The sequence below is a fragment of the Dendropsophus ebraccatus genome, chromosome 2 (assembly GCF_027789765.1).
Source record: "Dendropsophus ebraccatus isolate aDenEbr1 chromosome 2, aDenEbr1.pat, whole genome shotgun sequence".
Classification (NCBI taxonomy): Eukaryota; Metazoa; Chordata; class Amphibia; order Anura; family Hylidae; genus Dendropsophus; species Dendropsophus ebraccatus.
The window spans coordinates 48,725,465-48,740,471 of NC_091455.1; the positions used below are offsets into that span (position 1 = coordinate 48,725,465).

General features: G+C 44.4%; 1 protein-coding gene across 1 annotated transcript in view; it reads left to right on the top strand.

Annotated features, from left to right (window-relative positions):
- Positions 1 to 364: 364 nt before the first annotated feature.
- Positions 365 to 15,007, top strand: part of PREX2 (phosphatidylinositol-3,4,5-trisphosphate dependent Rac exchange factor 2) — a 224,749-nt gene continuing 210,106 nt past the window's right edge. Inside the window, exon 1 of the mRNA XM_069957488.1 lies at positions 365 to 723. Coding sequence (XP_069813589.1) covers positions 583 to 723 — 141 coding nt within the window. The 5' untranslated portion in view covers positions 365 to 582. The remainder of the gene's footprint in view (positions 724 to 15,007) is intronic.

Here is a 15,007-nt window from a genome sequence, read left to right on the forward strand (position 1 = left end):
AATGACATTTGCAGGAGTGATGAATCCTGAGTAACATTCTCAGGCTCCTGCACAACTTTACAAGTGTGTTTTATGGAGGCTGAGAGTGTGCTGTAAGGAGCAGGGCTGCAGGGCTGCCCCACACCAGGGCTGCTGACATCCTCCTCACACCCATGCCCCCTGTTAGCACTGTGCTCTGGGATTGTGCAAAGAGGGCATTGTTGGTACATTCTACTTCCCAAGGTTTCTGCTCTCTTTCCTGCCATTCATTGGAGGATGAAGGAGGGGACAGCACTGGAGCAGAGGGTGGGTGATGGGGGCTGGTTCCAGGATGAAGGGGCTGGAGTCACATGGAGACAATCTTTTGATTAATGTCCAAATTACTTGCTTTGCTCCCAAACCACTGACTGGAGATCTGCAGGCACAGGGGAACTTTTCTCTCTTCCATCTGGATTGATTGTATTTGATGAAAGCAAGATGAGCCTGCTGCATGGGAAGGAGCCAGCACTGCTAGTCTAAGGAGGATCTACCTAACTCTGGAGAACTTTCCTGCTCTGGGATAAGTGAGAGCTGGAGGATCAGCTCTGAATCCTGGGATCTAACATGACAGAGGAACATAAGGCTGATGGAAAAGTGGAGAGCAGCAAGGACCTGGAGAGGCAGCTTCGTCTCAGGGTCTGTGTTCTCAGTGAACTTCTCAAGACTGAGAGGGACTATGTGGGGACCTTGGAGTTCCTTGTGTCGGTGAGTTGTGTGATGGGGATGTGGGGGAGGGGATGTCTTCTATCACTGCTCAGTCAGCCTGAGTAACTGGATTATTGGAGAGCACCAAAGAAACCACAACAATAGGCATAGACTGGGCAAGAATAATCATCTGCAGCATAGGGAGGGACCAGGAGGAGGAGGAATTATGGATATTATGTAAACTAAGCTGATCCTCACCTTCCATCTCTGGCTGTTTATAAAAATAGTTACCTATTTTAATTTAAGTTTTTATTTGTAAATACATGAACCCTGTACAATTATTTAACATAATAACAGTCAACAAAATACATGGATGGTTGGATACTTTTACCAGCAACATTTTGGTCAATATGTTGCACCAACCAAAAGTGGCTCCAAAACTTATAGGTTTTTCTCCCAGTACATTACACTTCCAGTTTTGGCTTGGAAATACTAATGTGAAATATCAACCAAAATCCCGATGTGACAAAGTGGGCTACAATTTATATTTACCTCCCTTAAAATAAATGAAAAACAGATTGTCCTTCTTCAGTGAGCAGTCCATTCACAGGTGTGTCTGTATTGTGGAGTGTGATGGAGAGGGCATGGGATGGAAGTGGATAATAACATTATATCATGGAACAGTTATGTAATACTTACCATTGCTGGAAGCTCACACAGAAAGTTTTACTGATGGCGTTTGGTAGAATTTTATACAATATATCCAGGCTACTTCTGCTCAGCAAAAAAGTTTTTCTGGTTAACCAATGAAGGTGTCACTCCTAAAATACTTTGGTCTTTTTTGACCATGGCATACTATTCTGCATAGGTATACAAGGCAAGTATCTATTAATATTAGCTTCTGGTGTTTAGTCTGTTGCTGGTAATACTGGTGGTCCTGATAGTATTAGGGGTGTGGTGTACCTTAGTATACCCATGGTGGACCCATTCACTTAAATGGACTAAATGTAATTTACTAGTGTCTATGTTTAGTCCATTTTCTTGATTTCTATTATTTTACAGGACCCAAGAGCAAACTCTGTTGGGCTAAAAGTATACATTCAGAAACAGATCCAATATAGTTATTAGTAGACTATATTCCATTTATTAAATTCGATAGGCTTTTTGGGCTACTGCTATAGTATATAGTAGAATACAGCCCTAATGTACTGTTTGTATGTAGGACCACAGATACAGAAGGGACTGTGTTTATTTAGACATCTATATAGCCCTAGACAAAGGGAATTACACACAGTTGACACATTGCTTCGCCACTGTCCCCCACAAATTCATGCTAGTAATAAAAAATATAAACATATATTAAAATGTAGAATGCCCTTAGGAAAGGTTAGACATATCCTTGGATCCAGCGTTATTAAAAGTGGGTTTCTGATGCCCAACTCTCTAGGGTGTTTTCTATCGATGTCCATGAAACTTTGAACTGTCGGTCCATAAAGTCAAGTTGGCTTTTGAATAGGATACTTTGTGTCGTCAGCTTTCACCTTGCAGTGGTTCCTTTTCAACCTGACTGTTTTATTGAGTGAGAAAGTGTTGTGATGCCATGTCCCTGTGTAACACAAAGCACACAGTGCCCAATTGTGCTGAGGAGAATAAAGAGACAGTGTGATGGCTGTGATACATGCATGCCTGGGCAGAACCTCATCCTGGACACTTCTGTAACAGGGGCTATTAAAGGGATGTAAATATATACAGTACGTCTCAATGGAGCTCTTCCTGATGAATAGATCTGGAGTCTATTTCCCACACAAATCTACAGTGGGAATACTCAACACCAGCGAATGATTGATGCTGTACTATTGGTAGTTTGATTTTCACAGGAAGAACAAGTGTTAGTTTTTTTAGTCTCTGAAAAGTCATGGTTGTACACCCCAGGCATTGCCTTTACACAAAGTCCTGAAGTCTTTGTGGCACTGGAAGTATAAGAATGTTAGTCTAAAGATGGTGCTTGCTTTCTGAGTGGCAAAATAAAAAAAATTCAATTCTTCTGACTGAAACATAAAAGAGATTGCATTGAAGAGATTCGCTATCCGCCTGGTCACCAGAGGCCTTATTCTCAATGGGGTACATTTATCAACAATGTGGATTTATATTTTGTGGCCTACACCAGGCAGAAGTCTCAAATGCCGGACGGTTGGACTTGAGAATGATCGAGTTGGGCTCATCTCTTTTGGCTACACAACCCCTAATTACATGGGAAGATGTGAAGCTGACTTGGGCAGATCATCGCTCGCTTACACTGCTGGGTCAGGCCGCATAATACGGCCCTAACAATGGTTATTAGGCCTGCAAAAAAGATGCGCTCATTGTATGTACCCATTTGTCAGCTGTTTGCTGATTCTGTTACACAGGGCAATATCAGCTTATCTGGCCCTTAAAGAGGACGTACCACCAAAGCTTTAATATAGAGATATACCTATCGTCCTGTTAACACTGCTGTGTAGAATGCAGTGATGTGGAGCTTTTGTCCCTTTTGTCGCTTGGTTCCCATTATTTTCACTGAAATATAGATATGCCAATTACCCTCAGTGAAGCACTGGAGGCAGGCCCAGTGCCTGGAATTCAAGTTCCTCCTCCCCCCTCTGTGACGCGCTCATGCTGGCACGCCTTCTATGCTAATCCTGAAATCCCTCCTCTCCTATACTGAGTCCGGCCTGCTGCACAGCTCTGCCTCCTATCTTCTTCACAGCCACCCCGTCATCACGTAGTGATCACGAGCGCCATTATCAGAGCGGGATACGAGTCCTACTGTGCAGGCTCATACCCCTGCTTCGTTGGAGAACTATCAGTACAGTTGAGAAGCATAGAGCTCATAGAGCGGGGTATGAGCCTGCACAGTAGGACTCGTACCCCGCTCTGATAACGGCACTGTCCTTCAAGATCTTGGGGATAACAGTGGACTATATGTTGCAGTGAAATGATAGAATCAGGCATTTGATCAAATCACGGGAAATCCATCATTTCCCTAAGGAATTGATCAAATCAGGGAAATGATGGAACGAACTCTATCATTTCCCCCCGCGACATACAGTAGAATTCACTTACCGTATCACCTCTCTGCTCCCCCCAGCCTTTCCGCTCTGCTCTCCATCTGCCTCTGCCACCTCTCTCCTCCCCGTTCCGCTTGTTTCCCCCTGCTACGTGCCTCCCTCTCCCCTGGCCTCTCCGCTCCGCTTCCTCTCCGTGCCCACCGCCGAACTCTTGCCGGGAGGTGTGCCGCTCCCCGTCTGCCTCTGGTCCCGTCCACCCCACCCTGTGACATGCCTCCTGCTCCCCTGGCCCGTCCGCTGTGCTCCCCATCTGCCCCGACACCGTATGTCCGCCAGGAGATGGGCGGCTCTGCTCCCCGTCCGCCCTCGGTCCCGTCCACCCCACCGCTATATGCCTGCCGAGGAGACGTGCCGCTCTGCTCCCCCGTCTGCCCCGCCATCATATACCTTCCGGGGAGATGTGCCGCTCTGCTCCCCCCATCCGCCTCTGCTGCCATACGCCTGCTAAGGAGGCGTGCCGCTCTGCTCCCCGTCTGCCTTGATCGTTCATTCCGTGATTTCCCTGAAAGGGGTCAGGCATTTGAACAAGTCCCTGGATTCTATCATTGCAACATATACAAGATCTTGTTTGGAGTTGAGATCACTTCTGTCTATGGTCATATATTGTTTTGATGTAACTTACTTGCTCTTCCATAAACATGCCTACTTGGATCGGCCATGTTTACTTGGTGGTTACATCAGTGCCAGACTCCTCTGTCCCTTCCTCTCTTCCTCTGTCCATTCCTACAAAATCCCCTTCACCTGCCATTTCCCTGCTCTCACCTTGTAAATTGTAAGCCCTCACGGACAGGGTCATTTCTTCCTATGTACCAGTCTGTCATTTACTCTATTCATGTATTTTTTTCTCGGTTTTATGTTACACCCTTTATGTTCACATTGGGTTCTAGACATCAAATGGCTGATACCTGCAGGCCCAGAAACTATATTGTAAGCCATACTAGGGACAAGAGTGGTCACAGACAGCAGAAGGCCCTTGTGCAGAAGCAGTATATGGGTCTCTGTGGACATAGCTGATCACCAATCACCCTTTCATGTCTTTGTGGCAGTCCACCAATAACTGCGAGCATGAAACATATTAGCTTAGCTCCCCCTTGCCCCCTGCTCAGCTGCACAGATTGCACATATGGCAGATCGGTGATTACAATCAGAATATCCTACCACTATAATTAATAGTATAAGGATTGTATTGCCTGATCTGTTTCCAACAAGGCACATACTATATCAAAGTAATGGAAAATAATGTCACAACCTAATGATAGAAATTCTAAAGACAATTATATATACACCCGCTTGGTTGAGATAAATTAGATGTCCTATCATTTTCTATTATAATTAACTAGAAATAAATACAAATTCTTAGTAACTTGTTATTATACTCAATTTTTTTTAATTGTGTGCAACAGTGACACATTATTGTGCCTTGCCGCTTATAGCGACAGTAGGCTATCTATTATGCAGAGCATAACATTGGTGGTAGTTTATACCTTGCAACAACAACTTCACATGCATGACAACATGTGTAACTAGTAAATATATGAATATCCAGCATATATGCCTAGCGTTTTATGATCTGGAGCCAAGTACAGGCTAGCCCTTGTTTCTGGAAGACCACAGACATCCATTGAAAAGAAAGAATTCTGACTGGAGTATGGACCTTGTGATGCTCCTGTGAAGGACGGGTGGCAGCTATTGGGTGAGTTGCACCCCTTTATTGGCACACCTACTATTACATTTCCCCTTTAGGGGAAATACCCGTATAATAACTGTATTTTAATTAAAAAAAAATCCTTTTTTCCACCAAATAATTGTTTATTTGGGAGCTTCCCTTTCCATCTCCATAGTTCCTGTCACCAGTGAGACACCCAGCACCATATATCTATCTCTTCCTGAAGAAGGCCAGTATGGAGAAGGTCTTCTCATAATGTATACAACGGGGAGTGGTGAGACTGAGGGCTTGGAAGCCTATTCTGGCACCAAAATACATTATTATAAGAGAGCTGACTATTGCACACAGTGCTGCTTGATGGAGGTACACCGGAGGCCTGTCCTAAATTAGGCTGATAGACGTACGCCTAATGACTTACCTATGATTTACAGCGTAATATTTCTGGTATGTTAGTGATAGTTAGTGTTAGTGTTAGTGTTAGTGTTAGTGATAGTTTAGATGTTTAGTTTAGTTTAGTTAGTTTAGTGTTAGTGTTAGTGTTAGTGATAGTTTAGATTTGGTATATTTCTATGGGATGCTGGACAGCACAGAATCGAATGCTAAATCTGACATCAGTATCTGGTGGCACTTAAGAGCAACAGGGACAGGGGGGACAGGACATATGAAATCAGTGTAACCTTACAATGCATTGGAAACAATTGTTTTCATAGTCAGGGCCGCTTCTGCCATGAGACGGAAAAATGTCCCCCCTGTTGTCATTTTAGTTAAGTTTCACTTAACAAAAATGACAGCAGCCTTGCAGCCGCTCACCTGTCCCGCCACCCATGCTCACCACTGTCCCCTACGTCCCGCCGGGCTCTCGTGACGTCACCCAGTAGCTTTCATCGCCGCTTCAGGCTGTGGTGAGTGCCCGGGGTCGCGCTGTGGCGATCGGGTTGCCGTGTGTGTGGGGGTGCGGTATTAGGCTTGTTCCAGGGGTGGGTTGGGGGATTATGGCGGCCGCCAGAGGTTTGCCTCAGGCGGCAGAGAACCTGCAATCGGCCCTGGTCATAGTTATTCTGCTTTAGCTACACAAACTAAGGGTCCTATTCCACGGGCCGAGGAGGGCCCGATCAACGATGTAAACGAGCTGCGATCTGCTAGATCGCCACTCGTTTACCGGGCCTATTTCACGGCCCAATGATCGTTGAGCGAGGGCTGCAAGGACATCGTTACAGATGTCCTTGCAGCCCTTGCAGCATCATACATTACCTGTCCAGGCTTCTTCTCCGCGCGGTCTTGGTCCCCGGGTCCCGCGTGCTCTATCTTCAGAATGGCCGGTCAGCTGACAGGCCACACTCAGCCAATCATAGGCCGCGGCGGTCCCGGCCTGTGATTGGCTGAGCGCTCCGTCAGCTGACCGGCCATTCTGAAGATAGAGAGCGCGGGACCCAGGGATGAAGACAGCGTGGAGAAGAAGCCTGGACAGGTAATGTATGCTGCTGCTTGTCAAATCGTCGGTCGCCCGCCGCGCACCGCTATTCAACTGTAGCGATTCGCGGTGGGGGAACGATGATTTTAGGTCTGGCCCTAAATGAACGATCAGCCGATGACACGATCATCGGCCGATCGTTCTCTCTATTCCACCGAACGATAATCGGACGAATCGGGCCAAATGGGGCCGATCCGGCCGATTATTGTTACTGTGGAATAGGGCCCTAACAATTGGTCCCATGGCATATACTACTGGTGACATTGAATTCATAAACTTTAGCTGTAATGCCAAGGGGTAAAAGCAAAAACACACAATCTCATGAAGGTTAAACCTACTGCATTGATAAAGGATTAGTATACAAATCTGGCTGTAGCAGTAAAGCATATTTAAACAGGTTCTATACCAACAATGACAATTTATAACCTATAATCTGCAGTATAGGAGTTATAAAGCTGATCTGTGGTGTATGACAGCTGTTCCCTAGTTAAATGGAACAGTGGTCAGGTATGCTGCTCCATTTAATCTCTGTGGGGTAAATGAAGATGGAAGAGTACACTGTTCGGCTATGCTCACCAATCCCATAGAGTTATAGCCCTATTACGCTTATCTTTTTGGTGCATGTACACATCGTTCTATTGTTCCATGTTGCTTTGTGGTAAATTATTTCAGGTTGTTCACGAAAGTCATTGGGGGAGAGTTATTAAGCATGGTGTAAAGTGAAACTGGCTTAGTTGCCCCTAGCAACCAATCAGATTCCACCTTTCATTTTCCAAAAAGTCTGTGAGGAATAAAAGGTGGAATCTGATTGGTTGCTAGGGGCAATTGAGCCAGTTTCACTTTACACCAGGTTTGATAAATCTCCCCATTGTTTTTAATCGGTTATAATTAATCAAAGAAGGCAGAAAATAGTTTTGTCTAATAGGACGGTCACAGTGGTGCAGCTGAACCTCCAATCAAGCAGGGGCACTCGGGATGCTCATTCTTGTGATGAGTTGGACTCTCTTTGGTTGGATCAGGCACTTGACCAGGCACTTATTCCCTAACCCACAGATAGGGGATAAGTTGTCATTATGGAAAAAGCACATTCATATAATGTATAAAGACCATAAGGCCATATTAAAGAGGCCCCCTTCTGAACTCCCCTAGCGGTGAGATGGTGTAAATGAACGTCATCTGTCGTTAAGGGGTTAATAGTAAAGCCAGCAAATCTGGCTCTGGTGGTTATAAGGTGTACGGGGCTTCACTCCTCTCAACTGACATATGATGTAGCTGGACATCGGGGTCGGGTGCAGTAGCGCATTATAACAGGTCCGTTTCGGGCGGTAGCCCGGGGCCCTGAGCTCCTGAGGGGCCCATGGCCACCCAAACAGACTTATACTTTCAAGGATGTATTGTCTCCTGGCTACAGTGCTGCCATGATTTGCAAAACATCGCTGCTTTTTTGCACAAATCAGGGCAAAACTGTAGCCAAGAGACAATTGAATAACATAAAAGAACATACTGAAGGACCTTATCATGTGACTATGATATCACCACAGGTCCTGTACATTCTGCAATATGGAGGAGCAATACTAAAGATATAGTTACAGTAGGGTGGGGGGCCAAGGCTTGGTGAACAGCCCAGGGCCTATGGTAAAGTTAATCCACCCCTGGTCGAGTGTGATGAATTTTTACAGCTTGACCCTTTTGTCCATGCCAAACATTCATCGGTATGGAGAAATCTGTAGAAATTGAAAGCAACCTTAACCCTTTCACAACCTGCGGTCATTAATGCCTCAATGCCCAGGTCGTTGTAGAATATCAGCTTATGGGATCATAATCATCCCATAAGCTGATGTCCCTGTATCTGCCCCACTCCTCTGTCCCCTGCAGCTGTTACAATCTTGTGACAGCGGCAGGGGAGAGAGGGGAGGGGGCAGAGCTCACTGCTGTGCGCCCTGCCTTCCCTCCCTCCCCCCCCCCTGCCGGCCTCCGTAGCCAGGAAACCGGAGGACTGAGGCTTCCGGGTTCCATGGCTACCATCGGGGCTCTGCGATCACTTCGGCACCGGCATCGGCATAGAATTCTCCCTTTGTGGAGGGTGAATTCTGTGTCAGGAGCCCTATAGATGCTGCGGTTGTGCTGACCGTAGTATATATAGGGTTAACCCTTAGCACTGGAGCGCGGCTCCGGTGCTTAGAGTTGCGGCGGGTCCAGAGTTGCGGCTAATCCTTGATAGCCAGGACCCGCCGCGGATGACACAGACGCAGCTCCTGCGCCTGTGTTATCCTGGATCGTAAATTAACGTAGCTGCAGCATATGGGATAGGCCGCAGTGACGTTAATTTACTGTGGAGCGGTTAAAGAACACAAAAAGCAAATACAGGAGTAAAACAAAAAATACACCATGCATTACCGATAACATTATTTGTACTTTTCACAGTTATGGTTTTTTTGATTTTCACATTTTGGGGGGGAATGTTGATTTTACGTATTCCGAGTCTCTTGTCATTTTCATGAAAGGTTAGCTAATTTCTAGCTCTTGAAGCTGTATGTGAGTCATTGTGTCTTGACATACTACACACTTTCATGGCCCCAAGTCAGAAAAGATTCCTATATTAAAAGCAGAAGTCATTGCCGGCCTCAGAAAGTTTAGATTTGAGTTGAGATGTAAAGCTCTTTCATCTGGATGGTGTGTCATTATTGCTTACATATGTTCAGTAGTGTATGGAAGTGTTGCTGATTATCCTTAAAGATCTAGTAAGGATATGCAATAGATATGAGATGTGAGGAAATAAATCAGGTAGTCATGCCGCCAAGCAGAGGAAGCTATGGGGCGGCTATTGAGTCAGACACTGGGCACTTGCTGATCTCCCCAAAACTAAAGGATCAAGCAGTTAAAATCTTGATCCTCCTCTGTTCTTCTGCTGTTGGGTAAGAGCCAGGAGACCACCATACAAATGAACTAGTGAGCTTGTCTAGCCGAAATTAGTGAGTACAGCAGACAGTTATCTATAGGCCCCCAAACACCTTAGATAACATTTTGCTGAACCCACCAATTTTGGCAGGTCTAAGTAGGCTACCGGGTCTTCAAATTCTCCCCTGACAGATTATGTCTGGGGAAGGATCAGACATACTGTGTTTCACCTGCCCAATCCTTTGGGAGTTCTTTGGGAGACAAGCTGCCACCAGCAGTCGCTGCAGGTTCTATTTACAACACTTGCACAACAAGCCAACCTAAACATATGTATTAGGTGAACAGGAGAGATAGCTGTTAGTCAAGTGAATATATGACCACCTTTAGTCTATTACTATCTGGCTTCATTACTATCTGAGCTTTCTTCAGTAAAGGTTTATGTGAGCGGTTCTATATAACTACACCTACATTGCTATATATGGGGGATTTCTAACCTGTATCTCTCTAGCTGTAGCCACCCTCCCAGCATGCCGCTGTCAGAGAAACCATTCAGTTGTAGTCTTAGGACCCTATTACACCTCTGTGTAATAGAGACAACGATCACCCAATGAAAGTGATCATCGGCTGATGGTTGGTTTAGATTTGGACCTAAAATCGTTGGGCTTCGACCGGGCATTGCTACATCTAACAGCAATGCACGGCTGACTGCTGGCGATTGCCCAAACACCTGACAGCTTACCTCTCCCGGTCTTCTCTCCCGTGCTCCGCAGCTTCCCGTTCCCAGTGGCTGCAACATCTGAGAGGCCTATCAGCTTTTACTGCCCATTACTGGGGCCGTCTAAAAGGGCTATAGTCGGCCCGTATAATAGTATCCTTATAATAGATGGAGAGCCACAGGTTGGAGACCACTGGGCTTTACCTGTGCCCTGCCAATAGACAGCTAGTTTTGAATACATGATCTATATGTCAAAAAACAAAACATGGCAAAACATAAACCTTTTGCTTTCCATATAGAACTGCAACTACCAGCAAGCGCAAATGTCTCTAAAGACCAAATTTAATTTCTATTGGATAATTTTTTGTTGCCTTTTGTGCAAAATAGAGACGGAACATAGAAGTAAATTTCCTTTGGTAGAGTACTTCCTGTCTTTTTGAGATTTATAGAAATCTTTCATGTGTCCCCCCGTCTGCCTTCTGTCTGCTGTATTTTGGATTTAGATTTTTTTACTGGATGAGTTTTTTTTTAATTTCAAAAGAAATGCATATGGTAAAGACCCGTACAAGCCACATCCTGTTCCCCATTATATAAGGCTAAATATCTTGTCATTAGTTCTCTCTCTTGGACAGTGTGTAATTGAAATTACCATAGACCCTGGGGGATGATGAGCTATGTGTCGCCATTGTTCATTCATTTTCTTTTATGCCTGACTTGCACTGGGACATGGTAATTTTCTCAGACATTCGGGGTCTTTATAATTTATAATAATTTTTAAAACCAAACTTTTACTCATGAGACTGGATATTGTTGATCTGGAAGTTCAAAAGATTTCAAAAGTATGAAATCCTCCTAGATATCGAGAGTCTACACTTTGAGTACATTGCGGCCGCAAATAACTCCGGAGTATTCCCAACTTAGGGTATGTGCACACTACAGAACCCGGGCCGATCACCCGGTGCAGATTCCACAGCTCGCGACCGCTCGCATCTTCACCCATTTTATTCTATGCTCAGGCAGATTCTGCTATCCGTCTGAAAAATGAAAAGGTTCATTCTTTGGGCGCATGCCGGAATCTGCCTGACCATTGAATGGAGTCTATGGCATGGGCATAAATGCGAGCTTCGGCGAGCTGCAGAATCAGCGGCGGGTAATCCGCCTGGGTTCCGTAGTGTGCACATACCCTTACAGGATTGGGAATAACAAGCTGATTGGTCAGGGTCTGACTGTTGGGACCCCACCAATCATGAGAATGGAGGAAAACTGCCCCCAAATCGATTAAACCACATATACTACATGTTCCTGTCCTGTGCCCTGTTTATTCTTCATTGGCCTCCCAAACACTGCGGAACTCAATAATTTTTAGAAGCCCCATAGAAATTGAATGTGCCATTCGGGGGACAGTTTTCCTCGATCGATGGGGGACCCAATGGTAAGACCAGCGTAAATCAGCTAGTTGTTCCCTATCCTGGATAAGGGATATCTTTGTGTTGGGAATAGTCATTTAAGCTAGTAAAATGCCTTAAATGTCAGCGGAATTCTTTTTCTGTTGACAGCTATTTCTTCCAACTATTCATATGGATGCTTAGATCGATTGAGCATGCATGTGTTCCAAGTAGGGATAGTGGATTAGACAACTGCTAGTCATCTCTGGCAGCTTATCTCCAGTAGAAACTAACAAGTGGGCATGTTAAAGCCCACCATATCCATTATTGCTTTGACATTTGTTGCCGGAGGGGAGTCGAAACACCCCCATTCCCACTAGATCATGGGTCTCCAAACTGTGGCCCTTCAGCTGTTGAAATACTACATTTCCCATCATGCCTAGACAGCCAAATCCAAAGCTTTAGCTGTCCGGGCATGATGGGAATTGTGGTTTTGTAACAGCTGGAGTGTCGCAGTTTGGAGACCCATGCATTAGATAGTTGACCAATCACGCTGAGTTTAACTGGTTTGGCTGACATTCATCATAGAAACCTAGAAAGTTGTTGACAGAAAAAGATCACTGGGTCCGTCTAGTCCGCCCTTTTACTATTTCCTTTCTTATTATCTTAGAATAAATATATGTTCATCCCAGGCAGGTTTACATTCACGTACTGTAGATTTACCAACCACATCTGCTGGAAGTTTGTTCCAAGCATCTACTACTCTATATTTTCTCATGTTGCTTTTGATCTTTCCCCCAAAGAACTAATCCAATCTATATGGTCACCTTTAGAACAGGCTGTGTACCGGGGTCCTGTAGCATTCAGCATTTGATCTATATAGGAATCATTTTCAAACTGCTATTGAAAGATGGCAAATCATTGTTACCTAGTGATGGCCTAAGGGAAAAGCTGCTACGAGGGCCATTTACAAGGGGCATGATCCTGATAGTGATAATTATGACCCTGGTAAATATTGTTAAAGACTGCTTCCTAATGATAATTGTCAAGTGTAAATGGGAATTAAGACTCAGGAAGAACCTTAACCCATGAACAGGCTAGCCTGCACAGAAATGTGTCTATGGATATATATTAATTTAATTTAGGTATTTTTCACATCCTTATATAACCAAACACTGGGACTGGGGGTGATAATGAATGTTAATAGTCTCTATATAGAGCTGCAGAATAGGCTGGCACTATATAAGCTATGGGAAATAAATATCTAATAAAATATCATCTGCTTTAGTTGATGTATTTGTCTTCTGATAAGTATGTTATACTAAATATACAGAGGTCCTCAGGCTCTTATGCATATTATTCAGAGGTAAAAATGAACTTTCGGGAGGAGATTTGTGAAGGTTTCTCCCCTGGCATATGCCGCAAAGCAGGTGAAATTTATACCTGCCCTGTGGTGTACGCCAGCCGTAACCCCCACTCGCCTGATGGGTGGGCAAGGAATTGTATTCAGGAATTGGACCAACAGCTACTAAAGGTATATGAGCACCTTTTTAGGATATGCAATGTTCCCTGGGAAATAGCTTCTGGCCTTCTACTGACCCTTTTGGAGGTAGCTACCCTAAAATGTTTAGCCAGAATAAAACCTTGGAATAGTATCATTAAGCTCTTCCTAATGGAAAAGCGCTCATCTGTTGACAGCCATTTCAGGGTTTTTACTATAGATGAGCGAACCTTAAACACGGTCAGGTCCGTCCTGAACCGAGCATGCAGCATTTGATTACCTGGCGGCTGAAGAAGTTGGATGCAGACCTAAGGCTGCTTGGTGAACATGGATACAGCTATCTCATAGGCTGTATTCATATTTTTCAGGACTCAAGACTGAATCTAACTTCTTCAGGCCTGCTCAAGGTACACTCATCTCTAGTTTTTAGAGATGAGATGTTCAACGCCCAACATTTTTTAATTTTTTTTTTAAAGAGCCAGGGGAGAGGTGGCTGAACCTAAGGGTACTATTACACCAAGCAATTTTTCGACGACTAACGATTAACGATAAACGATCTTAAACGACCGCTGAGGCAAACGACCTGAAATCATTCGCCCAATTACATGGAACGATGATCGTTATTTATGATCGTACATTTCAGCTGTAGGGTGCTGTTTGGTTGCGCAAGAGGCTTTTAACGTCTTGAGGAAGTACCTTGTGGACACCACCAGCTGGCGTAAAGCTTTGTATCAAATATACACTTGTACGCTATAAATTGTGTTTATATTAACAGAAATTAAGAGTTTGGGCTCACATATGTGGGAATGTTAATGAAGATGTTTTACATTCTTTTTGTGTTTCGTTGGAGACGTCCTTCAGGAATAATCCAGGCTAAGCCTTTAATAGTGTGGAATGTTCCAGGTGTAAAAACACTGCCCTAGTGGTTTAGGTTTGATCACTGTCTCTCTTTCTCAGTAACCGTGCCTGTAGTATCTCTTTCATCCGGTCTAATGAGTTCTACATGCATTGGTCAAAGACAAGCTAAGAGTAGTAGGCACTGTGCTTGCATACTGATGAGAGAAGAAACAAAGGTTAAATTCTCTGCACAGTCTCAAAGGGTGTGCAGTGCCAAGGAGAGATGAGTTGTCAGCTCCGTTATAGTATTTCTTCCTAAGAAAAAATACATTGCATTTAGATTTATTATATTTGTTTAATTGTAGTACTGCATCCTATATACCAATAAAAAGGGTGACAGAGACATTGGATTATGGTACAAGTTAATAAAAGGCAGCAACCTAGGCAGGAAGTTAGCTGCAGGGGATAGTTCCCCTGAGTGTTTTGGAGGGGGTTGGGTAACATAATTGTTGGTTGAATAGGAAAAAGAGCTACAGGCGAAATAGAGGAAACGGACAAATAATGGAACATAGACTCTGAAATCTGCACTTCTGGCTCCTTAGTGACTGGATTATAAACTTCCTTGAAGTTTCCTCCGCTGCCTGCCTCTTATCGTGATCCGCTTTTCCTCACCGTCGATAAATGCTATTTTTAAAAACGCCAAGGATAAAGTTGACTTTCCACCGGTTCACTTCCCCGAATCCCTTAAAACATTTCAGATATTA